This window comes from Alligator mississippiensis, chromosome 5, assembly GCF_030867095.1.
Source record: "Alligator mississippiensis isolate rAllMis1 chromosome 5, rAllMis1, whole genome shotgun sequence".
NCBI lineage: Eukaryota > Metazoa > Chordata > Crocodylia > Alligatoridae > Alligator > Alligator mississippiensis.
The window spans coordinates 99,312,131-99,338,754 of record NC_081828.1 but is presented as its reverse complement, the minus strand read 5'-3'; the positions used below and the strand labels follow the sequence as shown (position 1 = coordinate 99,338,754).

The following is a 26,624-nucleotide window of genomic DNA, read 5'->3' as shown; positions in this document are numbered from 1 at the left end:
GTCCAGATTTAAATCCCAGGGGCCCTGACATCTATATAGAGTTAGAATCTACTGTTACATTACTTTGCCAAGTTTTTTACCCAGTATCAGAAAGGTCAATAAGCCTCAATGTCAGCAGCAATTTGCAAACAGACCTATATCAGCTTTATCAAATGATCCATGTAGAATTCATCTCCCTGGCCAGGATTCTCCTATGGGAGAGGACGAGCTAGACCAGGGGTGCTTAACCTCCAGCCCATGGGTTAAGTTTGGCCATGCCACGGGTCAGGAAATTTGGCAGCAAGGGAAGTAGTGGTAATTAGTAACATCACCCTCCTCCACTGCCAAATTCCCAAGCCCTGTGTGGGGGGTCAGAACCAGGCCACATCCCCTCCCCTTGTACAACCAGATCAGGGCAAAACCATGCCCTCTTACCTCCATGGGCCTGGATAGGAACCAGGCCATGCCCCTTTTCCCCCACAGTCAGGTTATGCCCCTGCCCCCAACTGTGGGGAAGGGTTGGGGCCAAGCCAAACCCCCTTCTCTCACCCAGCTGGATTGGGGCTGGACGGCTTCCCACCCTGCTCCATGTGGCCAGATGGGGCCTCACTGCCTCCCAGATCAGGACCACTGGCTGGATCTAGCCTGTGGGCAGACTGGGCACTGCTCATCCAGCCCACCAGCCAAAAAGGTTGAACACCACTGAGCTAGACCATTGTTCTACTAAAAATAACTGTTTAAAAATTAAATAAAATCCAACTTCCTGTCTTCTTTTGGGCATATTGATTATTCCATTAAAACAGACAACATCTGGTGAATGAGTAAAAAGCTTAGTTTAACAGAAAATATGGTCTCTAATATAAATTTGGAAAGGAAGTTATTACTAATAACTCCCTTTGGCTTAGGATTGTTAACATGAACTATTTTCTTCAGTCCATCAGTTGAGGAAATTTGAAGACATTATCCCTTTACTCCAAATATCCAGATGGATATAGCAGTGCCTGTTGCTGATGTTTCTTTCCGGATCAGGTATTAAACTATGGTATTGACCACACAAACAAAATAACACATGTACCTTGTTTTTGAGAAGACAGAATGAAAAAAAAAACTTTTCTAGAGTTATGGTCACTAGAACAGGGACAGAGATTAACCCACTGTGACTAAACCACTGTAACGTTCTGTAACTGTGGCAGGAACGGGAAGGTGAGAGCTGAGGATTGGTCTTAAGTAGCAGGATAGCAAGTACTGAAATGAGCTAATGCAGGGTGGGCAATTATTTTGGCTGGAGGGCTGCTTGATGAGTTTTGGTGAGCTGCCAAGGGCCGCAAGGGTAGCTCCACCCCTTAACAGGTGCCTTGTCCCTGGTCACCATCTTGGGACCAGAAGTCCTGCCCCTAACCCCTGACCTTTGCCACTGGAAGTCCCTCCCCTTGCCCCAGACAGTACTCCTTTTGGGAGGGGAGGGTTGCCATCTTGGAACCAGAAAAAAAACAAAACATATACTACAAGTCAAACACTTACTAATAACGTATTTTAATTTTATTACAAAAAAATATTGTCATGATTTGTGTTTGCATAGTGTATATAGAGATGATTGAATAATAACTCAAAAATAAAGTCTTACTCTTCTATATTGTTTGTGGGGGTGGTTGGGGATGTATGTATGTGTATGGTAGGGTGCGTGTGTGTGTTGTGTGTGGGGTTTGTGAGGGAGTGTGGCAGTGTGGGGTGGCATAAGGTATGTTGCAGTGGAGTGTATATGTTGCGGGGTTTGTGGAGGTTGGGTGTAGGTGTGTGCGGTTTGTAGGGTATGAGGGTGGGTGGAGGGTGTGGGGACCCTCCCCACATTCCCCCCTATGGTGCACAGCCCCCACCACTGGCAGCAGGCCCTTGGGGTGCTTGTGGCCCCAGCACGCACTACTGCCCAGTGGTGCGCAGCTCCAGCTAGAGTTGCATGTGGTGCCAAGGAGCAGAGTGAGGCCAGCCCACCTCTATCAGGCAGGGCTCCCTGTGGTACATATGCAGCTCCTGGCACCCGTGTGCCACTGGGAGAAGCCCTGCACGGAGGAGCCAGCTGCCTTTCTCACTCCCTGCTGCTCCTTGCAGGTCCTGGGACTCTGCCAGAAGTGAAGGGTAGCCCTGCCCCCTGCTTCTCAGTGGAGTCCTGTGAGCTGCATGTGGAGCCCCCACGAGATACAGGTGGGCCTGCCTGGCTCCACTCCTTGCCACCATGTGCAGCTCTGGCTGGAGCTGCATGCTGCCAGGCAGGAGTACCTGTGCAGGCCACGAGTGTCTCGAGGGCCTGCTGCTGGTGGCAGGGGCTGGGTGCCATGGAGGGAGTGTGGGGAGGGTCCCCACACCCCCCCCCCCATACCCAAGTACCCACCTGAGCTTCACACTCCCACCAGCCCCAACCTCATACACTGCACTTCTGCTCAGCTGTAGCTCCCCCTCCTCCCACCCCCGCCACTTCCCTACTTGCTGTCTGGAGCAAGAGCTGCAGCAGGGAGTTGAGGAGGCATCGCTGGATGGTGTGGAAGCTGAGCAGGTCCCCAGGCAGCTGCAACAGTGGCAGCAGCAGCCCCACCTGGAAGCTGCATGCTGGCTGATCTGGGCCCTTCTATGCACCAGAGTGGGAGTGAGGTGTGGGGTACAATTAGTTGGTAGGCGCCCTCAGGCCAAATGAAATTGCATGGTGGGCCAGATCCAGCCCACCGGCCATATTTTGCCCACCTCTGAACTAATGGCTACAGACGACATCTACACTAATTAGAATACCGATCATCAGTCAGGGTCCCATTGCACCTTATGGTGACAAGATCCAAGGTCCTTCCAAGGGTAACATGCAATATTAGTATTGTTAGGTGTAGAAACACCTACACCTGATTCACAAGATAAATCCAGAGGTTTCAAATAGAAAACCATAGTGTCAAAAACATTCTGATCTATTACATTTTTTCTGAGTTCTTTGTAACAGAAGAACTGTTGTATTGTTTTCCATAGTGAAAGCTAAGAGCTGGCATTTTCTAAGGGGTGCCTTGAGTCTAAAAAGGTTGAGAACCACTGAATTAGATTTACAACAAAGTAGTTTTACGCAATTTCTACCCTAGACTGAAGTAAGTTATAGTTGTGTAATAGTTTACATTATCTCTCTGTGTTTTGCTTGCAGGGATGTAAAAGCTGGTTAAACTAGGTGAATGTGTCACCTACCCAAGCTAACACTGAGAGCTACAAATGCTTATGGATATTTATGTTTGTTTTCTAGACAGAGAAAGGGCATAGTCCCCAATCCTTGATCAGATTTTCCTCTTACCTTTCTGCCACTCACAAACAGCATTCTCTCTAAAATAATGGAGGGACAGAGATAACCAAAATATATTTTTCCCTGTCAATTAATTCACATGTAAAAATATGTCATCATAAACTAAGTCATTCTGTGACCTTAGGTTACACTGTAGATTTGGCTTTTATGAACAAAAGAATTAGGACTTATGTGAACTGTTTCATAGTTGGTAGGGTCGGAAGGGACCTGAGCAGATCATCAAGTCCGACCCCCTGCCATGGCAGGAAAAAGTACTAGGGTCAAACGACCCCAGCGAGGTGTTCGTCTAACCTCCTCTTAAAGACCCCCAGGGTAGAAGCCAGCACCACTTCACTTGGAAGTTCGTTCCAGATCCTAGCCGCCCTGACAGTGAAGTAGCGCCTCCTGATGTCTAGTATGAATCTACCCTCTGCCAGCTTGTGACCGTTATTTCTAGTCACTCCTGGTAGTGCTTGGGGGAACAGGGACTCCTACAATACCTGCTGGTCCCCTCTGCTGGTTTGTAACAGGCCACTAGATCCCCCCTCAGCCTTCTCTTGTGGAGGCTGAACAGGTTCATGTCCCTCAGCCTCTCCTCGTAGGGCCTGCCCTGCTGCCCCCTGATCATGCAGGTGACCCTCCTCTGAACCCTGTCAATGCTGTCCACATCTCTCCTGAAGCGCGGCACCCAGAACTGGATGCAGTACTCCAACTGCAGCCTGACCAGTGCCACATACAGGGGAGGATCAACTGTGGTGAAATACAGTCACTTCTGGGTTGTTGGTTGTAGTTGTGTTGGTCTAAGGATGTGGGCAGACAAGGTTCTTTGGGTAAACATGAAATCTTTTATTAGATCAACTAAATATTTGGAAAAATTGTTCTTTGCAAGCTTTCGAGTACACACACCCTTCGCGTGTACTCGAATCTGGCAAACTCTTCCTCTGCCTGAAGAAGGGTGTGTGTACCCAAAAGCTTGCAAAGAACAATTTTTCCAACTATTTACTTGGTCTAATAAAATATTTCACATTTACCCAAAGAACCTTGTCACCTCTGGGTGAAACTTCAAATGGAACTTGATGCAAGAGAACTATACATGAAATGATCTTTGAGGTAGACCCAGTTCCTCCTCAAAAAGTCATGAGCTTCCCTTGATGCAAAGGAAGGTAGGAGGGAACCAGTAAAATGAGTCTTCTCTATGGATACTCCAATACAAACACACATACACACCCTCCATCAGACACTTACATGGTGACTGAGGGCACTACAATTGTTAGACAGGCAACTACAATTGTTAGACACACAAGAAATCTCTGGGACAGATCCACTCAGAACCTATAAGCCCCCCTGTGTTTCTAGAGTAAAGGCTCTAGAGTAAACGTGGAACAACTGATTATTTGGGACAACTAAAAAAAAACAGGATGGGAGCATGTGTCACAGTTTCATAACAAGTGCTCCAAGGTGGGGAACCAAGCAGAGCACACTGGCCAGTGCCCACTGCCCCTCAAATGAGTCCAAGGAGCCAGTGAACGCCGCCCAGTGAAACTCTGTCTGGAGGTATGTGCAGATGAGGGACAAAAATATGGCTTAACAGTTGCCTGGGGTTGCTCCCAGCCAGAGCCTCCTTCCTGATCTGATTGATGTCTATCTTATAACTAGGATGAGGAGGAGGTTGACCAGAGGTTCCTGGACTTAGTGGGGCCATAGATGGGGAGCGCATAAAAGAAAAGGTGCAAGAGGAAGTGCAGCCAGAACCTGAAGCACAGCCAGGAACCTCACCTGGAGGTTTCTGAGATGATAGAAGGGCTCCAGATAAGTGTGCACCAGGATTTCTCTCTACTGGAAGAAGGGGCAGGTGTCAGGGATGTCTGTGAAGCATACCAGATATACATCAGTGGAGACAGCTCCATTTAGGAGCCACTATTGGAGGTCCCTAGTGGCTGCTGGGATCAAGGTGGAGTACAGATTGGTCCACAATATACCCTTGCCCTCATTGACAGTGTCTGCCACTTGGTGTCCGGGTGGGACATGTGGACAGGATGAAAGAGGGCTTGGAGCTGGCAGTGATGGGTTGTGCACAAGTGGACTCAGCCTGCTGAGGTGGAAGAGGTCCCCTTGACAAGCTGTGAAAGGGTGGGGGATACCAGTGGCCAGGGACTGCCCTCTCACAGGAGCTCTTGGATGTAGGTGAGGGCAGTATCTGGCAGGGTGGCCTTGACCTCAAGTAAACATCAGGACGCATGCAGTGTGGGCAGCCCCATGCGCTGTGCCAGCATGGAAGGATCTGCCCACCCCAGCCTGGCACAGTCCAGGAGGTTCCTGATATGGGTGATGTTAACCAGGACCATCCTCTGGGGCATCCAGGGGACATCCATTGCTGGTGCCACCAGCTAAGGGTTTCTCAGCAGGAGCTCAATCAGGTCTGTGCCCTGGGCAACTGTGTCTGGGGACTTGGAGGCAGAGACCAGCCTCCAGGCCCTGAGAAGGTTGTGGTAAAACTCTGACAACTTGTTGAGGCCTTGTATGGGGTGACCTCTCAGAGAGACGAGCTGCTGGTCACATCAGAACTCTTGGAGGCAATTTGAAAAAGGCATGTCCCATGTGGCACCATGCCATCTGGCTACTGGCATTGTAAAGGAGCCATTGAAGGGCCCAAAGGTAGAAAGTGTGTTCCTGGCTACAAATGCAAAGGGAGGCTCAGGACACCTGCAGAGACCCAGTACTACCCCAAACCCTACTTTTCAATAACATTTTTTTCCAGAATTACCCCCTTCCTCCATGTCTTGCTCACTTCCAATGCAGTGCCTCTGGTTGATGCTGAGGGAGCTCACACCTTCACAACACTAAACAATATGACAGAACTCAAGAGGCACTGCATTGGAAGTGAATGCAGTGGAATGTTCCAGAAACATTCACCAAGGTTTCTGGAAAATTTCCAAACTATATAATACTTGATCCAACATTTTTATGTGGTTTTGTTTCCTCCTTTCCCAAATAGCAAAGTCAAATAGACTTTTTTTTTTAAACAAGACTCTGGATTCTGATTCCAATCAATTGATAACCCCATCGATTTCCAAGAGAACTGGCCCAGCTTTCTACATTCCATTACCCAGAATTTAAACAGCCTTTGAAAAACTTAAAAATAAACTAAAAGTGAGCAATTATCAGACAAATGCCCCTAGGTCCAGCACTTTCTGACAGTAAAACAATAGGTTGAGGGTCCGCTGGTTTGCTGCAGTTCTAGAAGTCCTCTTTCCAGTCATTAATTGTCGGGAAACGCCTTTCCCTCAAGAAAAGATTATATACGGCAGTATTCTAGAGTAAGGGTCTCACACACCATCATTAACAAAGTAAGCACAGATCCCAGCTTGAGACAGACCTGAGCAGACTTGCAACTTAAAGGCTAGCTCACCTTCCCCCTCTGAGACAGGACCAACCAACTTAGGCCTGGAGTCCTATGAAGCCCAAGAACTTACTTGAGCCTTATGTTCTTACTTGAGCTTCACAAACCCTAAAGCCAGAGCTGGGAAAAGAAAAAAAACAAAAAACAAAAACGGAAGCAAACCATTTACAGCAGGAGTATCAACGGGTATGGGGGTCAATCTGTGGGCAGGATCATGTCCACAGACTGGCCCCATGTGCAGCATGCAGTAAGCACCAGACCCAGCCCAATGTGCTGCATGCAGCATGCAGAGCCAGCCCACAACACACACTGCACATGCAGCTGGTCTGGGGTGTGTGCCTGGATCTAGCATACAAGGCCGGTCCAACATAGCTGCCACATGCAGCATGTGCCAGGCTGGGGCTGAGGTCAGTGCATGCTACATGCGGCATGTGGTGCTGATCTGAGATTCACCGGCAGCACTGCAGCCTGGAAGGCAAGGCTCCAAGGGCTGGCTCTTTGACACCCCTGATTTACAAACTTCAGAATAACACAGCTAATTACCTCTTGGTCACTGGCTTGTGCTGCAACAATACAAAAGGGCAAGGGCACCCTAAGGGTGATGCTCTCATGACCATCCCACTATTGTTTTACCTAGTACTCAGATTAGCCTGCTTTTGATTTTCTCTAGAGGACCAGAGACATTTTGTGTGAAAGCTTGACTCTCAACGGCCAATAACAGGTGTGACCCATCACACCTACCAGGAGTCAAATGATGGCTCTTTTATATCCTGGTGAGCATAGCCCACAGTACTGAAGGTGAACAAATAGGCCTACCAGAAGTCATAGGTTTGAAGCTGGGCAGAGGGCTCTGACAGATGCAGACCACACATTCCCACTGGGTGTCACAGGTTTGAAGCTGGGGGGAGTGCTCTGAGACAGGCCACACATGTTCTCACTAGGCATGATGGCTTTGGAGCTGGCCACATGGGTTCTCACTGGGTGTTATGACAGAGGCAGGCTACATGTGTTCTCATGAGGTGTCATGGGTTTGGAGCTGGGCAAAGGACTCTGAGACAGGCCACCCGTGTTCTCACAAGGGGTCATGTATTTGGAGCTGGACGGACAGCTTTGGCAGATACAAGCCATGTGTGTTCTCCCCAGGGTGTCACAGGTTTGCCACTGGGTAGGGGGGCCATCCATGTTCTTACTGGGTGTCATGGATCTGGAGCTGGGCAGGCGGCTTTGATAGACACAAGCCACATGCGTTCTCCCTGGGTGTCACAGGTTTATAGCTGGGCAGGGGGCTCTGACAGATGCAAGCCACATGTGTTCTCTCTGGGCCTCCCAGGTTTGGAGCTGGACAGAGGACTTTAAGGCAGGTCACCAGGTGTCACAGGTCTGCAGCAGAGTAGGGGCTCTGACAGAGGCAGGCCACACACATTTTCCCTGGGCATCATAGTTTTGGAGCTGGGCAGAGAGCTCTGACAGGGCCTAGCAGGTCTGGAGCTGGGCAGGAGGCTGCAAGACCTGCCCCATGTTCCCAATGGACACCACAGCTTAGGAGCTGGGCAGGGAGCTCCAACAGAGGCATGCCACCAGAGTGCAAATTACTTGGGAGCTTGGGGGGGGGGGGGGGGGGGCTGGGCTGACCCACCTCCATAAGAGACAAAAGCCCTCCTGTAAGATTTGAAAATCATAAACAGCGGGGGGGGGGGGGGGGGGGGTCTCTGATTTTATTAGGGCATAGTGATGGGCAGCCCGATTTTTTGAGCAAGCCACACACTCTCCTGAGGCATCATAACTTTGGCGCTGGGTAGGGGGCTGTGACAGGGCCTGGTGGCTCGTGAGACCAACTCCACACGCTCCCAGCGGACACCACAGCTCCGGAGCTGGGCAGGGGCTCTGACAGAGGCAGTCCACACGCTCTCCGGGGGCATCTTGGCTTTGGAGCCGGGCAGGGGGCTGAGGCCAGCCCCACACGCTCCCGGCAGGCAGCCCAGCCGAGGAGGCGGGCAGGGGCTGTGCCAGGCGCAGGCCACATAGGTCCTGCCGGCCGCGGGGCCGGGCGGGGTCGCTGCGGGTCCCTGCAGCACGGGGGCGGTGGCGGCGGCCGCACATCCCGGCCTAGCCTCGGCGGGCGGGGCCTGCGGGCGGCGCGGAGCGAAGCGGCGCCCCCACGCCCGGCCCGGCCCCTCGGGCATGGCAGCGCTGGCAGCGGCGGCGGCGGCCGGGCCCGGCCCTGGCGGCCCCCGCCTTCTTCCTCCTTTTCCCCCCGGGAGGAGGGCGGCAGGGACGGACTTGGGCGCAGGGCTGCCTCGCTAAGACGGCTGCGGCGCCCGCAACCCGGCACACAGCGCGCGGCGGCCAAGGCGGGTGGACGCGGCTCCCGCTGGTGCTCCCGGCCCAGCCCGGCCCCGGGGACCATGGTGCAGTTCCCGGCGCTCACGAACTACTGGCCGCTCGTGCGCTTCCTCGTGCCCCTCGGCATCACCAACATCGCCATCGACTTCGGCGAGCAGGTAGCGGGAGCTGCGCCGGACCCGGGGGGAACAGCCAAGGGCAGCGCGGGGCATACGGCGGGACACAGAGAGGCCCACACACGGATGCACACAGCAAGACACACGTGCAGGCGCACACAGCAGAGCACACCGCACAGATATACACACACAGCTAAACACAGTAGGACACACACACAGCGCAGCAGGGTAGACAGCACACAGATGCACACACATACATATACATGCACACATGCACACAGCAGGACATTGCCCAGGCACACACACAGCACACACACAAAGCACAGGGCTGTGTCAAAGGCAGCCTTCCTCCCCACCCCTTTGCTGGCCAGCAAGAGCCTGTCAGTCACAGCTCTGTGTTTGCCAGGGCTGATCCCAAAAGGCGGTTGCAGATGGCAGCTTGCAGCCGCAGCAGCTGCTTTGAAGTCACGGCAAAGACAGCGTTAAAAACAAAAAGGAATAGGGTGGGCTGGGGGCAGAACTGGAGCAGGGATGGGTCTGGTGGAGCCCACCCTGCAATCACCTGGAAAGGCAGATATTGAAGGGGGAGCGGGGCAAGGGAGAGGATGGTTCTTGTCTTTGCTTTTCTTTTTTTTCTGTTTATAAAGTGGATGGCTGGCATGGGGTTTGCACCCTCTGCGTCTGTGCATGGTGGAGAGAGCTGTTTACTGCTTGTTTATTATCCTGACTTTCCCTCACTGCCCCTCTGCTTTCCACCATGAATACGAAGACCTGATCTGGTTAGAAGCCTAGGGAAGGACACACAGCTTTTCAGTGCACTGGGGGAATTATATAATTTGGGATGACAGAAAGCATTTAGCTAGATTGTTTCATTAAAAAGGACACTGCTGGAAAGCCCTTGGTGCATGGTTTTTGCCCACTGCAGAGGTGAAAGGGGAAAAAAAAATAAAATTGCAGAGCAAAGCTGGGTTAAGCAGATTGTCTGAGTCTTTTAAATAGATGCTGGTTCTAGTGTTGGACAGGTACTACTGCTAGCTGCTGCTTGTCTTGCCCTTGTGGGGAGGCCTCAGTGACTAGTAGTTTTCTAAGGCGTATTTCTTCTCTCTCTCATGCAATCTACCTCTCCTCTTCTGCACCCATTTACGTCTCTCCATGTGGCATCATTGAAAAGCCTGGGCTGCTGCAACCTCTCCAGGAGCTAGTGAACTACTTGGTAGGCAGCAGCACCTACCACGTTTCCGAGGTAGCCTTGTGCTCCTAGCACTCTTAGATGCTGTGGTAAGGTATAGTCATTAAAGGGTGGGTTTATAAACAAAGCAAAACACCATGGCCAGAATCTGCAAGGTAGCTCTTTTGGGCCATACGCTGACAAGAGAGAAGCAGTGAAAGAGGAAACAAAGAATTTAACTTTCTAAGAAGGGACTGACTTTGTAACTGAGCTGTTCACTTGTAAGGAGCTGGTTGTAATGTTTTGTTGGATATTTAGTTCATTAGAGAGAGGCCATGGTGATGACTACTGTGTAAAAAGGTTATAGAGCAGCGTTTCCTAACCTTTTTCACCCCATGGCACACATACATGGCCTTCCTCACCCCACAGCATACTGGCCGAGCAGGGGGAGGTGGCGGGGGGTGGTGGAAATCGGGTGGTGAGCGGCGGAACACCACAGAGTGGCAGAAAGTGGGTGGCGCGGCTTTTGAATCACTGGCTGGAGCCACGGCCCCCTGTTTGTCTGTCTGCCTGCAGCAGGCGGGTGGCATGGCTCCAGCCAGGTGGGGGTGTGTGGCTCCAGCCAAAAATGCCACGGCACTCCTGGACGTACCTGATGGCACACCGGTTGGGAACCACTGCTATAGAGAAGGCTGTTGCTGTTATGCATTAAACCAGCTGAAGTTAGTTGTGAATAAGAATTCACATTTCCTCCCCACCAAGTGAAGTCCCCCACCCCTTCTGCTGATGGTATACTGAGCTCTGCTTTGGCCACCAGCAAAAGATAAATCCCATGGTATCCTGGCTTTTTAATCTTATTTAAATATATCTTCCCTTCTTGTTGTTAAGTAGCTGCACCTGCACAAAACATTAATTGTTTTGACTTGATAGAACAGGATTACATCTTCCTTCCTTGCCTGTTTTTTTAATTCAAGGTGCATATTAATTTAAGCATCTCAATGAGGTGGTGTAAACTCTGTCTCTTTGTTAACTATACATGCCAATTGAAACCCCATTGAGCACCAAGTAGAACAGAGTACAACACAGTACAAACTGGACCTGAAAGTATATTTTGGCAGGACAACATGTAAGATGCTGGTATGTGCAACTAGTACAGTTACTGAATGCTTCTTAACAAAAACTTATCCTTCCACAAATTGCTCGCGTGCTCTCCAGAGGAATTTTATATCTACTCCTTCAGCTTCACATGCAAGCAAAGCTGCAGCACTATTAATTCAATACCTTGGTCTAAGAGCGCATAATTGGGTATGATGTGATATGTACCACATCTGGTACAATAAATAATCTGCCAAGATATCCTTACCTTGATTCTCTTTATTATTGTTTGAAATAAAGTCTCAATTTTAAATGTAAGCAGTTCACAGTTCCAAAAAATAGACAGGTATGCACACCAACGTACCTATCTAACAACTGTACCTTCCCTACTGATTCCCATTTTCCATCAGTCCCGCTCAGTCTCCAAAACAGAAAACAAACAGAAAGAAAGAAAGAAAGAAAGAAAGAAAGAAAGAAAGAAAGAAAGAAAGAAAGAACGCTTCACGAATTTGCGTGTCAAGAAAGAAAGAAAGAAAGAAAGATTCAATTTTTGGTTACATCACAAGTTCCCTTTACTGTGGGCATGAAAGAAAGAAAGAAGGTACTCGCCAGAAATCAAACTGAAAATGATTCGTCTCCCTAAATTAAGACAAATACTTGGTATATAGCAGTAAAGCCAGAATCCAAGTCCATACCAGTCAAGAGAAAGACTTCTACTGATATCTTTACAATATGAATTATGCCTTAAAATTTGCAAGCAGATGGGTATGAGATAAAGTTATCCCCTATTGGTTGCATCCTAAGAGATGCAGGGCCCCTGTGCATGTGCACCCCCTGTGCATGGCGGTTTACCCCTTGCAAAAAGGGCACCACTGACACTGTTGCCACTCGCCATCCTGCCACCGGTGGCAGTGCTGCCAGCAGTGCCTGTGGGTGGTTGCCGACCCATGGTCCGCGCTTGCCACCCCCTGCCACTGACAGTGCCGGCAACGACTGCGGGAGCTCACCACTGCAGCCATGCCCCCCCAGCCTCCGGGGGCACACACCGTTCATATGTACCTTGCCTTAACAGCACTGATGAATCATTTCAAGATAACTGTAGGTTAAATCTTCATTTCTCTCCATTATTTAGAAACAAGACTTGTTTCCTGAGTGGGGAAAGCAAACAAACAATTAGTGCCATTTTTTAATTTTTGCTTTAGATAATTTTCTAGGGTTTGAATTAAGTCTATTACATGGGAAGATAATTTAGCTGAGAATTTCCACGTAGTTCGTCTTCAACTGTCAGTTGGATTTTTTTTTTGGGGGGGGTGGAACAGGATTACAAGGAGGACTAAGAACTTTTAAGCAATGTGCTTTGAGAGAAATTTTATGGAGAGTCTATGATTATTAGTGTACTATGTGAACAGTGTATATATATTGAATATAATTATATACCATGTGTAGGAAGTAACAAAACAAACATTTATCAGCGATTTGGATGACAGGGTGAAAAGCAACCCGTTCAGATTCGCTGACAATACCAAAATTTGGGGTGAGGTGTGCACGTTAGTAGGGAGGGAAAGACTGCAGAAAGACCTGGATAGGTTGCAGGGGTGGGCTAACAAAAACAGGATGTGTTTCAATACTGACAAGTGCAGGGTGCTGCACTTGGGCAGTAGTAACCAGCAGCACACTTATAAGATGGGAAACTCCCTTCTTGAGAGCACGGAGGCAGAAAGGGATCTTGGAGTCATCACTGACTCCAAGATGAACATGGGTTGACAATGCGAGGTCACGGTCGGCAGGGCTAACCTTATCGTACATCCACAGGTGCATCTCAAGTAGAGCCAAGGAGCTGATCCTCCCCCTCTACGCAACACTGGTGAAGCCACAGTTGGAGTACTGTGTCCAGTTCTGGGTACCCCACTTCAAGAGGGATGTGGACAACATTGAGAGGGTCCAGAGGAGGGCCACCCGCATGATCTGGGGACAGCAGGGCAGACCCTACAATGAGAGGCTGCGGGACCTGAACCTGTTCAGCCTTCACAAGAGAAGGCTGAGGAGGGACCTGGTGACCATCTATAAACTCACTAGGGAGGACCAGAAGGGTTTGGGGGAGACCTTGTTTCCCCTAGCACACCCCGGGATAACAAGGAATAACGGCCACAAGTTGTTGGAGAGTAGGTTTAGATTAGATATCCATAGGAACTACTTAACAGTTAGGGCGGCTAGGATATGGAACCAACTTCCAAGGGAAGTGGTGCTGGCTCCTACCCTGGGGGTCTTTAAGAAGCAGCTTGATGCCTACCTGACTGTGGTCAGTTGAGCCCAGTTTTCCTCCTGCCCAGGCAGCGGGTCGGACTTGAAGATCTACAAGGTCCCTTCCGACCCCTACTTCTATGATTCTATGAAACAAACAACCCCTCTCTCCCTCCCCCTCCCCCCCCCCGCCAAAACAAAAGCACAATGATGCTCATAAGGCTTATTGACTAACCTTGTTTCAGAACCCATTAAAGTCAATAAAGAGACTCCCAGCAACCTTGCCTTTTGGAATAAATGGATATTAGGATGAAATCAGATAACCTCACCTGTCTTGCGTTCTTTTTAGACATACATGAGTTTTATTTACAATAATAATTATTATGATGACCACAGAAAATAAAAAAAGGGAGAAAAAATAATTTTTCCCATTTGTTCTGTTTCTATATTAAGCTACAGTCAACATAATTTAAAATGCACATAAAATGTTTTAATACAGTAAGGCTTTTTTAAAAGAGGAGGGTTGGGAAGGAAAGAGGAGGATTATTTCTTCACTCCCCCCCTTCACTATCTGCACAGTATTTTCACCTATTAAACCAGCAACATTTATTTGCATCTATTTGGATCTCTGAACTACATTTCAAAGTGGAGGAAAGGTTACAAACTTGAGTGATTTAAAATAGAGGCTTTACAATATTTAATATTTTAAAGGCCAAGCTGCTGGAGACCATGATGAAAGCTGACATTTTTCATGTAATATAAGAAAAACAAGCTATTCTTGTGGCTTCAAGGGAAGACCTGAAATGTAACCAGAGTCCAGTCTATATATTCAGAAACTGACCCAAAGTTTGTTTTTTTTAAGTACATAATTTTAAGCCCTTCCTTTTGGGAGCCTGAGAATACTATGATGATGAAAATTGTGTACAAATTTGTCAGTCCACTTAGCAGCTCAAGTTAAACTTGGGCCAATTGTTCGCTGCCCAGCACATGAAGTCACTACTTCGGGAAATTTCATCTACCAAAGCAAAGTTTTAGAAAAAATTCCATCTGTTGTCAATGATGCTTAACAACATTGGACTCCTGGACTGAGTACAGACCATCAAAAAGCCCATTGCTGAATTGATTCAAGCTTCGCAGTTCAGTTTAAGATGCGTGGATTTATCCAATAAGCAAGTGAACAGACATTTGCTTTTGATTCTGAAAATGCAGCCGCATGCCTGCAGTGGCCTAGGACAGAAGCTAGAGGGAGCTAGAGAACACCTCCTTGCTTGGCTGGAGTAGACAGCTTGGGCCAAGGCTAGCCTACCCACCCTGTGAGGGAGGTTGGTTTGCAGGGTAGGTGCAAAGTATCCTGGGATGCTGGGGGACTTAGAATTAACTTGACTCTGGAGGGAATCTGAGACATAAGTTCAATAAACTGATTTAACCTAAAACAATTAAGTCTGATACTAGATCCATCCAGGTTTATCTTAAATCAGTTTTGGCCATTTTGAAAGCATTTTATGTGCACTGAACTTCTGTCGTGTTATAGATTTGAACCAGTTTCCGATCACTTATAATGGTTTATGTGCAATTTCTGTCCCTAGCCCTGGTGTAGATCACATGGCAGCACTGATTTCAATGGTGGTGTTAATTAACACATTAGAAGATAGGGTAGATAGCTGCATGCAAAGGGCATGCAAAAATGATATAAGACCCTGATTTACTATCTAAAAAATGTCTCCTAATCTTAAGCTAGAAATAGGTCAGCAACAGCATAGCAAATCCCCCAAACTGTTGCTTGTTATAGCCCTAATCAATATTTATTTATATTAGCAATTCATTAATAGTACACATACACATAAAGATGTTGGCTTCTTAGAGTCTTAAAAGAAACCAAAACAAAAAAGGTGTTTTACTTTAAATTCGGTGTGTTCCTGCACCGAGCCCTGCGCTGCCCAGAAGAGGCATTGCATTAGCTGGACCCAGCTCACCCAACATCTGTATAGATTGGGCACTTTAGCAGGGATTTTTTGGCGCTTTTATGTAATAGCTGATTCAGCTATTAGATAAAAGTACCAAAAAGCCCCACTGAAGCGCCTGATCTACACAGACACTGCAGAACTATGCCAAATTAATCCATTGCTTCTTTCAGTAAAGCACCTTTTTTTCTTTTTTCTACATCTGTCAGCAGCTGTTATGCATAGTGGCATTTCATTCTAGACAAAGAAAGAGCCAAAGCTGGTACTTCATCCAGAATTCATTATTATGCTTGAGGACTGCAAGGTTGTTCTACCACCATACTCGATACTTGGGTCTTTGCTACATGGTACTTGGCTCTAAATTTATTTGCCCTTCCTGCTTAAAAATACCCTTTGCTTGGTTTTTCAACACAGTCCTTAATATTTAAAGGCATTTTCTTTTCTTACCCCCCCCAAAAAATTAGACTAGAAAAGTAGAATAAGTTGTTAATATATTAACGAGAATTAGTGAGCTTGTTTTGGTTTATGGCTTTTACAAGCCTGGTAGGGGGTTAAAGCAGTTTGATTAATTGTTTATGAAGCTCATTTCTGGGGATAAGGGTTAATATCTGGAAGTAGAACAAAGGACCAGAGCAATTATATTCCCAACTGTTACTGTGGGATCCTGGCCAAGTTACATAACCCTTCCCTGTCATAGCTCACCCACCTTTAAAGTATGTAAGAAACTTTTGTGAGAAGGGTGTCATGAAAATATACTCCAAGATTAAAGGCATTGTATAAGTACAAAGTGTTATTGTAATTGCCAATTGTCAGTCAATTACGTATCTAGATTAAATAGGACTTTAGTACCATACAAAGCAAATACAGTGATACCGGACCCAATTGTCATCAATGTAGACTACAGCTTTGCAATTGCCATAATTCTATTATTAATATTTCCATTGGTATATGATACCACTAGCATATTTTCTGACTATGTGACCATAAATTAATGATCACTTTTTTTTACCTTACTAATAAAAGTGTAGTCCCTGTTAAATGGATACAAAATTGTATAACCAAATTCTACTTTAAGACAAGCTTGTAAAAAAAAAAAAAAAGAAAAGAAAAATGAAGCAATGACAGTTTCAGTTGTTTTTTTAAGTTTCATTTGGGTATATTTTAAAGGAATTCCTTTTTCCCTGCTGAGTGTACAACCCAAATATTATATCTGTGAGCTGAAAAAAGATAAATTGGTGAAGAACGTGCAATATAAAGCAGACTTCATTGTCCAGAGGGAGACAAATCAAAGGCACCTATACACAAGTGTGGAGGCTGCTCCGATGCACTGGAATTTCAGTGTGTCAGAAAAGATTCGATGAACTGAGTCTGCTGGAGCATGGCAATTACCAACTCTCCAGCAGCCTCCTGCAACTCATGTATCAGCGTCCCCGTGCTTAAAAATGTCAGCAGGGACGCTTGAACTAAAGCTTGTTGAACGAGCTTGAATGAGCTTTTAGTTCAAACACCCCTTCTGCCATTTTTAAGCATGGGGATGCTGATACATGAGACATGGCAGCGCTTTAATTAGAGCAGCTCTCAGAAGGCCTAAGTAAAAGCCTAAGGAGTGAACTGATGTAGGGCTCTCAACTTCGTTTATTTAAAAAGTTGAGAAGAAGGCAGCTCTCAAACTGGTGAACACAACTGGACATTGGGGAGAGGAAGTGAAGGGGGATGAAAATAGAAGGGTCAGGTTTTAGTTGCTGTCTCTCTCCCCTGCAGTTAATGTTTTCTATACATTTACAGGAATGTTTTTTGGGAAGGAGTGTAGGGTTAGGGTCTGAGCTGTTATGGCAGTTTTACTCCACCAAATAGTCCAGTAAAAGTACAGTATAGATGGCAGTGACCACAAGGAAGAGTCAGAAGGGAGTGTGGGAAGACCAGTATTAAAGAAGGCCAGTAATTAACAGCCTCCAGGAGGAGCAGATCCCAGAATTTTTCAGTTGAATTTAAGCAAAAAGGATGGGAATAGAATAAAGGGATTCAGAGAGCGCCAGAAGATCAGACACAGTACAATATAATGACCGTCAACAATATTCTGTGCAGAGTTTAAATCATAGATTTATTTGGACATGTTTGTTGTATTAATTGGTGTGCTTTAAGATTTTGATAATGTTACCGCTTAGCCCTTGCAAAGTTTTTTGCATCCATAGATCTCTGAGTGCTTTACAAACTATTCCCATGGTTAGAGATGAAAAGCTGAGGCATGAAGAAGGGAAGTGACTGACTCAAAGACACCCAGCAGGGCAGTGTCAAGGCCTCTGAAGTTCCAGTTGGTTGCTCTATCTAGGGCCATGTGTAGTCAAAACAAGAGGCGTGTGTGCATGACACTTTAAAGCGGGCTAAATGCTTTTGCACCTCTTTAATGGTGTTGGTGTTTGCACGCCTTGGTGGCATATTGCACATTAATTCCAGCCGCTGTAGGAAATTTGGTGGCATAATGCACCTTAAATGACTTGGGGTGCAGCAAACTAAAACTCCTTCATGGAACCTTAGTTTGCTGCCCCTACAGCCATGGAGTGAAGCTGAACTGGGAACAGTAACCAGGCTCTGCAAGAAGCCCTGTTGGCAGCCTGACAGCAGCCTGGGAAAGCAGGCTCCACCCAAGAAAAGCAGCGATCTGATCTTCCCCCACCAGAGCTTGCCTGCCTGTCTGAGCTGCGCAGGGGCCTGGTGTTTCCCTCCGCGGCTGCAATGCCCCCTGGACTGCTCAAGCTGGGTGCCTGCAGCTGCCGCAGAGGGAAGCACCAGCCCCCACCTTTCAACCTAGGGACCGCTCTGCCCACCAGCAGATCGCCCTCCCCTCCCCACTGGAGAGGCAGGTAAATCAGTGGGGTGTGTACACAACACAGGGGTTTAATCAGCCTTAAATGGAAGCAGTGTTTTTTAAAACCCACTGCTTCAATTTAGGGCCCCCGTTTTGTCTACACACACCCTAGTTGGCCATGCTACCTTAAAACCTGTTTCAAACTACTTAGTATCCATAGTAAGACTGCAGCAACCACCATGAACACTGTATGTAAATGAGATGTGTATTGTCTTGGGACTCCCTGGAATACACCTTGGGAAAGTGAGGATGAAAGGTTAGACATAACATGTAGTTTCTCTACCTTTGGTCATCTGTGTTTGATCATTATTTTTAATTTACAACTTAAGACGTATGATGGACCTTCGCATCCCTACTTTCCTATGATCCCAGTATGTTTTACTTTCACACTGGATATACAGGTGACCCTCGCCATTCGTGGGGGATAGTTCTCGTATCCCCTGCAAATGGCAAAATCCATGAATAAGGCACTGCGTTCATGAACTCAGTGCCCGGGGCAGGGAGGGGGGGCACTGAGTGCTCTGGTGACTGCGGGAGCACGGCAGCGAGAGCACGGCGACGGTGGCAAGCGCGGAGCTCCCAAGGAGCTCCTTTAAGCGTATTTAAGAAGCGGGCTCACATTTGAAACTGCAAATGCCAAACCCGCGAATAGTGAGGATTTCCTGTATTGGTGCCTGTTCTTTGGTCAGTGTGTATGAATTCATTGTAACATTCGGGAGTTCAATCAGATTCTCAATTCAGCATCTTGGGGTGCTTTGAGATCTTTTCAACGGTACCAGACATTATCACTGTTAGATTTACAAACACGATTCACAAGATTTCAAATAGGAATCCAGAATGTTAAAAACAGTTGGGCCTACTGTGGTTCTTTGGAACAGAAGTATTGCTCTATTTTTTTCTAGTCAAAAAATGAGGGAAAACAGAGCTGGCATTTGCCAAGGATTGCCTTGAGTCTAAAAAGGTTGAGGACCACTGTACTAGAGTTTACATTATGTGACATATGTTGATATGCTGGTAAGAGTCAAAGGACTTAAGCATCGTAGTAGATAAGATCAGCAGGTCTGTGCAAAGCTTCGGTCGCTAATTTGATTTGGCGGAGATTTGGAGTAATTCGGCGGCTGAATATCCAAATCTGAATCTACTCAGGAGACCCTTTAATCTCTCCGAATCGAATCAGAACCCTCTGAATCAATTCGGAGAGATTTGATGATTCGGACATAGGCACAGCTTTAAATGTTTTTTCTGCATACCTCAAGGTACCAGGCAGCTCGTGAACGCTGAGATGGTGGGGCAGATGGAGCATCCCACGGTAGTGCAGGGGGTCCCCAGTGCGCTTGGCAGAGGACCTGGAAGTGGACCAGAAGTACTTCCAGTCCACTTCCCAGTCCACCGGGGAGCGTGTAGGGGACTCACCCCTCCACCTCCCGGCTCAACGACTGCTGCCTTCTGGGACTGGGGGGGCACCCGGGGTCCCCTTGCGGCCAATTGTTGAGCATGTATGTAGAAAAAATATTTAAAGCTCTATCTATGGCCAAATCACTGATTCTCTGAATCAGCATTGAATCTTCAGATTTGGATTTGGCCAAATTGAACCAGGACAGTGATCCGAATCAATAAATTGAATCACTGTCCCTGATTTGGGCCGAATCTGAATCCAAATAGAATATGGCCCATTTTGCACATCCCTAAAGATCAGTGTCTCAGCCCTTTATGAAGTAACGGTTACGTATTTAGTGACTAGAACAGCTATGCCACTGATCGCGCATATTCTGATGGGATGTACAATATAAAAGAAAACCAAATAACGGAGTAATGGGGAGGGGGTCACTGAAGGGTTCTGAGGACAACAGGGAGCAGAAAAAAACCCCATGCAAGTAGTTGAAGTACTCACCTCAGTGGAATCATAGCCCCATTTCTCAGAATGTTTAACATTTTTTCATACAGAGCTGTGAGCCTCAGACCTAGTTTCTGTTGTGTTAAAACCTTCCTTTCCTTGCACCTCCTCTGCTTTCTTCCCTTCTCATTACTTCACTTTTCCCCATCTGCTGCTGCTGTCACTTTGGCTGTTTCTCCTCCTTCTTGGTCAGACATCAGTAGAGCCTTCTTTTACTCAGCTGTCTTAAAACTGCCTTCAATTCATACTCACTTCACTCCATGAGGCATATTTTTTAATTTTTACAGGGATTGTAACATAACATTAATTCAGGAGACTCTCTTTATGGCAGCTTGCTGATAGATTTAAACATGACAATTAATTTATCCCCCAAATATTTGTTAATTCAGGTCAAATTTGCCAAATATGTTCTTCTGGAAAAAAAATATTTCAGACCAAACATGGCAATGTCTCTGTGCTATTCAGCAGGCCACCAACCCAGATTCAGTCCCTTCCTCTGCCTGGAATTTGTATCTACCACCTCTAATCCGATTGGCCAAATCATCAAGCTGTAGAATATTCAAAGATGGGCTCCCCCCAACACTCTCTTTTGTTGGGGTTGTTCTGCTTTGCATTGAAAACTCGATCAAGTGACAAGTGTGATCACTCTTCTCTAACCAGGTGCTTATAACACTCATTTCAGAGCTGGGAAACCTGCACTCTACTGTGTCTTCATTATTTTTTTAATCCAAAATGAAATAGGATCACTAGAAGAGATTGAAGCTGCCCCTGTCCCAGGACAACCTCTATGGCCAAGGCATTCAGTTTCAAACCCCCTCAGGCAGATGAAGGAACTGAACCTTAGGGTCCCACATCCGAACTACTCTGTAACTTAGCCGTTCATTTCTTTTGCTTGTATTATGAGTGCCTGAAATTAAATGTTTAATTTTGGATTTAGTGGACCATTGGGTTCATCACATAATTGCATTTGGTTTTGTTTCTGTAAAAAAACAAGTCTTTATCTTGGTTAAATCTGAACCAGTTTTCCTCCCACTTTTTTTTTACTTGACCAGTGAACCAAGACAAATCAACAGTTTTTTTTGCAGAAGCTTACTTAACACAGCGAATTCTATTACTACATTAAACTTGGGTAATCTTGTTTATAATAAATATAACTTAAGTCTTGGGGTGTGATAGAGATTTTTGTGGCCAATACCGATAGCCAATTTTTAAGGAAGCATATTGGCCAATACGGATCCGATTTCCGATACCAGCCCGGCAGCTTGGAGAGCTTCATGCAGCTAGTAAGTCTGTTGTGGTGGAACAGGAGGGGGAAAGAAAGGGGCGTGTGGTGGGGGGCAGATCAAGTCCTCTGCGGTAAGGGAGGAGTGGGGCTTGGGCAGGGGCTGCCCAGCCAGGGCAGAGGAGGGTGGGCATGGGATGGAGCCGTGGCTCTTCCCAGGAACATGGAGGGAGAGCGCGGCTCCCGCCGCTGCACAACACTTGTCCAGTAGCCACTAGTCCGGCAGCTTGTCCGATGCTCATCCAGCTGCAGCCTCCCCATCCCCCATGTCCCAGCGCCGCTGCTGCCCACCCTGAGCCTGGCCCTGCCCCACTGGGAACAGCTTGGTACAGCCCCAGACCCATGCAGATCTGGGAGCGCCCCCACCTCGTGCCCTCCCGGACAAGCGGCAGGAGCCACCGGATGAATGGGTGAGCACTGGATGAGCCGCCTGACCAGTGGCTCCTGGACAAACAGCACGCAGTGATGGGAGCCACCCCCCTCCCCGTGCTCCCTGGATAAGCTGCGGCTCTGTCCCATGCCTGCCCCGCCCCGGCTGGACAGCACTTGCCCCAGCCCCACTCCTCCCTCACCACGGGGGCCTTGATCCGTCTCCCCCCGACCCCTTCCCTTCCCCCTCCCACCTCCCCTTCCACCACACCAGAATTACCAGCTGCACGCACCGCTTCAAGCTGCCGGGTTGTGCTCCTTGTCGCCTATGTGCTGTGCTGCAGCTGCGTGCATGGACAGGCCATTTATCGGCCAGATTATTGGCCGTATCAGGCCAATTTCCAATACAGACAATTTTTTTTATATCAGTGCTGATTCAATATCAGACTGATATATCAGTGCACCTGTACTTGAGTTAGGAAATGTGGATTTTAACTGGTTCTGACAACTAACTTCATACGTTAGATGGTGTTGTAGCCACAATGGTCCAGTAATTATGCAAGAGGCAAGGGGTTCTTGGGGTGGTATCTTAAATTAGACCAACTGTGTAGTTGTGATAAATTTAGGAAAGCTTTCTAATGCAAGACATTTTTCATCAGGTCTTTTCTCTGATAATTTCTGGACCATTACGGTTACAACACCACTCTTACACTACTGGAACATGGAAGATGGCAAATCCACCACTTATAATGGATAATCTACAACCTGAAGGAAAATAGAGACCACATTACACGGCAACAGTTTCTTCTTAAACCTGTGCAAGAAACATAACATCATCCCAGGGAACTCATCATTTGCAGCCCTCTAGCTAACACACACAACTCCATCAGCGACCTGACAAAGAATGTCTTGCATTTGAATCAAAGAAATCTTTGAACCCTAAGTCGTCTTTGGTTCTATCTTAGATGAGGCATTTTATTTCTCTCTCATCCCAAGTTTTATTGCCTATAAAATAGTGGTATGTACCAACAAGGGTATTTTGATACCTAGAGTTTGTAAAACATAAATGTAAGGTGTCTGAAAAATAAAAAACGGAATATCCATGGGAACTTAATTGAACCCCTAATTGAATAAAAATTATCCAATTAATATAAAACCTCTTTCTCACTCCCTCCAATGCCAACTTAGTATATTTACTGGAATCAGTCTTTATCTTCTTATTTTTTTTAAAGAGTAATGCAAGGAAAGGAAAAGGTTGATATATAAGAAACATTATTATAATGTTTAAGAAAACGTTATTGCTAGGTTGAGCTCCATTGCTGTGCCATTTCACAACATGCAATTACCCAACACAACTATGCAAAAAAACTGTCTTGAGCTCAGTGAATTCTAACCCATTAATCAGACTAGAGGCTAACACTTCTGATACTTGCAATCTGCTAGTGTTAAGGTTGCTTGAACACAAACATGTCTTAGCATTATCGTCTGTGGCTTCATTAGTGCCAGGAAAAGGTTAGTTGAGTTCTCCAACCACAAGAAGTCACTGAACATTGCTTTCTCAGGTGTTATTGGTACCTTGTCATTTTACACTTCGAAATGCATGGCATTTCTTTCTTCCTCTCCCTCTTTGTTAATATGCAACTAGGTCATCAGTTTCCTTCTGTTTGCCTGAAACTGCATTGGACATGATACTCCCATAGCTGTGCAGTTCTATTCTGTTGCCATGTTTTGTAACAAGGAAAAAAAACTAATTAGAAGACAGAAGAATTACTGGGGTTCTATAGAGCAAAGAGACATGAACTTAATGTCTGAAATGCAGCTCTGCACTTCCTAATTCTTATGTCAGGTCTATGCCATTATTTTGATTAGAGTGTATCTGTGTATCATATTAGCTCAGAGATTGTCTCTACATGGAGGTATTCCTGATTAATAGCTCTTAAGAATAATTCTATATACAAGACAAGCTTTTCAGTTACTAAGAAAAGTATTCTCTTTAAGTGTCGGCATCTGCTGTCTGACAAAGTGTACTGGAGAAAATAAATGGTTAAGTAGTAAACACAAGCAAACAAAAACATTCTAATACTTCCTCATAACCAGCACAATATGAAACCTGAAAAACAGTATATTTTATCTTTTTAGATGAGAAAAATATTTTTTTGTTTCATATTTAGTAGAAATAACCATTAGAGAATGTTATTGCTGGTGATCATGGTAGTCAACAATTATTTATTTTATTGCAGTAGCATCTGAAGCATCATTTCTGAATACATTCAGTGGTTCAGCAAGGCTCCCTCAGAGTTTGAGGTTTTAACTTGCAAGTATTTTGTCTATAGCACATATTTTAGTTACTCAAATATGGCTTCATTTAAATAACTGAAATTAGAAGCAGTGAACTCATGCTTATGTCTGGTCTTAATTATACTAACCTGACACTGGCATGACTCCATTGCCTTCAGTGGAATTATTCCAAGCTTACATGGGCCTGAAGGAAGAGAGAGAAAGACCACTGGGATCTGACTTTCAGCTACCCTTCACCTATTGATGGGTATCTACCTATCGGGTAGATTATATTTATAGAAATGAGGGCAGATTTTTGAGTGCACAAGCAGGCTGTCTTATTTCTGATAATATTTGATGGATACTAACCCCAAAATGTGGGATTTTTGTTTGAATTTATCAGAGTCATTTACCAGTTTGCCTCCTGCCCCATTCAGGTTAGCCCATATTTACTCCTCTTCCATATCTCTTAGTGTTGGCTAGCATTTAACCAACTCACTGAAAAGGAACTACTTTTTCTGTAATCATAGCACAATGAGGCTGTTCGTGGAGAGGTTGGTTCCATGCACTTCCCTTTTCATCTTTGCTGCATACTGGTATTTTACAAGTTTTAAAGCCTTTAATCTTGAAAACTTCAGTTGTAGAGCCAGAGATTTTTAGTGCAGCTCATTTCCATTGCTTCCTTAATAAGTGATTGCATATTAAAATATTTAGAATGTTTGAAAAGAAAAAAATGGCTAATGAGTAATATTTCAGGCTTTGAGGACATTGCACATTTTAAGACAATTTTTTCAATTATGTAGAAGGAATAATTATAAAACCAAGCATATACAGCTTAGATCAAAACAGGGTTGTGGTTGTTTCAAGGGTGTAATTCTCAAGGAGAAATAGTGAGATCACTATCCTACAGGAGGAGGCAGATAGCCAGGAGCAAAAGGGTGGAATAATAATAATAATAATAATAAATTAAAGCTCAAAACACAAAAACAAAAAGACCCCTAATATTGACTAGTACTAAGCTATGGAAAAGTCTCCCAAAAGAAAATAAGACTAGTTCCATCTCATGGCTCATTTACAGCTAAAATATGTGCAAGTAGGGGACAGAACTTGAAGCAATGGCCTCAAACTGCAGCAAAATAAATTTAAGTTGGAGAATAAGAAGAATTTTATGAGGGTGGACAAACACTGAAACAGAAAAACACCTAGAGAAGTTTTGAAAATTTCCAGGGATATAAATTTCATGAGTAGATTTAGTCAGGGATGATTCTGCCTTGAGTAGGGGGCTTGACTAGATGAACTCATGAGATTCCTTCCATCCCTACTTCCCTAAGTGAAGAACTAGATGTGACCAGTCCAGCATCTGGTTCACTACCTAAACTTTTTGGTTTGTTTGTTTTACTTTGAAGAAGATCAACAAGGGAAGTTCACATAAGGACTGAGCCCTCTAGCCAGGGAAAACAAGCAACTTGACATCCCCAGTGCTCTCCAGAGTAACGCCGGGTACTTTAAAAGAATGAAGTTATGAAATGTTAATCTGGCCTGCATCGAACGGCTGATTTTTTTCCCCACTTAGTAGGCATGTAAATGGATTTAGGCATCTAAATGCAGTTCTTCTGTTCCTTTCTGCTCAAGTCCCTGATAAACTGTTGATACAAAAGGTGGGTGGATCCTTCTCCTCCCCACTGCTTTTTGTGGTTCAGTCTTAAGGATAGATTCATTAATGGATATTCAGTGACTTGAAAAGGGTGGAATAGAATCACTTAGGTGCTTAAATCCACTTAGAATAGGTGGAATAGAATCTGGCCCTTACTATTACAAGTTAAATTTAAAACTATTAAGCTTGCCACAAGCACATGACCTAAGAAATGCTTGAATGAAGAGATCCTAGGCAACTTCAATTAATTTCCATTGTTAATGTGCATTATAGCATGGTTTTCAATTGCAAGATAACCACACTTTTTTCCATGTCCCTGCCTCATTAAGTAAATTGGACCTGCTCTGGGGTTGACTCAAGATTATGCAGTGAATGGGAACATAGGATCCCTGCCACATTTGTTCCAGAAGTAAGGATGATTTCATAGTTAAGGCAGGTGAATACAGCCCTGAACAATTGAATTCTATTCTTGCCTCTTCTACTGAATTCCAGTGGGCGTAGAGCAATGCAAATTTTCCTCTCTCAACCATGGATCACACTGAACTGATATAATTGCTTCATCTGTCAACTCCGTGCCAGTTCCCACCCTGGTTAAGATTCCAAGCGGTTTAGTTCACTTATTCCTATACCTCTATAGAGTGGATAGAAAAGACAAGTTACTTCTACTCAGCTGATGTG

The 26,624-nt window shown here is 45.9% G+C and overlaps 1 protein-coding gene and 1 long non-coding RNA gene across 3 annotated transcripts in view; both read left to right on the top strand.

Annotated features, from left to right (window-relative positions):
- The first annotated feature begins 8,832 nt into the window (after window positions 1–8,832).
- The window catches only part of ANKH (ANKH inorganic pyrophosphate transport regulator), a 175,386-nt gene continuing 157,594 nt past the window's right edge, over window positions 8,833–26,624 (top strand). The window contains exon 1 of one of the 2 annotated variants that reach the window (XM_006266310.4): window positions 8,833–9,181. In XM_006266310.4, the coding sequence (XP_006266372.1) occupies window positions 9,086–9,181 (96 nt within the window). In that variant the 5' untranslated portion in view covers window positions 8,833–9,085. The remainder of the gene's footprint in view (window positions 9,182–26,624) is intronic. The other variant, XM_019483916.2, reaches the window with a different exon arrangement.
- Window positions 9,188–13,922, top strand: LOC132250848 (uncharacterized). Its single transcript, XR_009462507.1, has 2 exons — window positions 9,188–12,003; window positions 13,215–13,922. It is a non-coding gene; the product is annotated as an uncharacterized LOC132250848 (long non-coding RNA).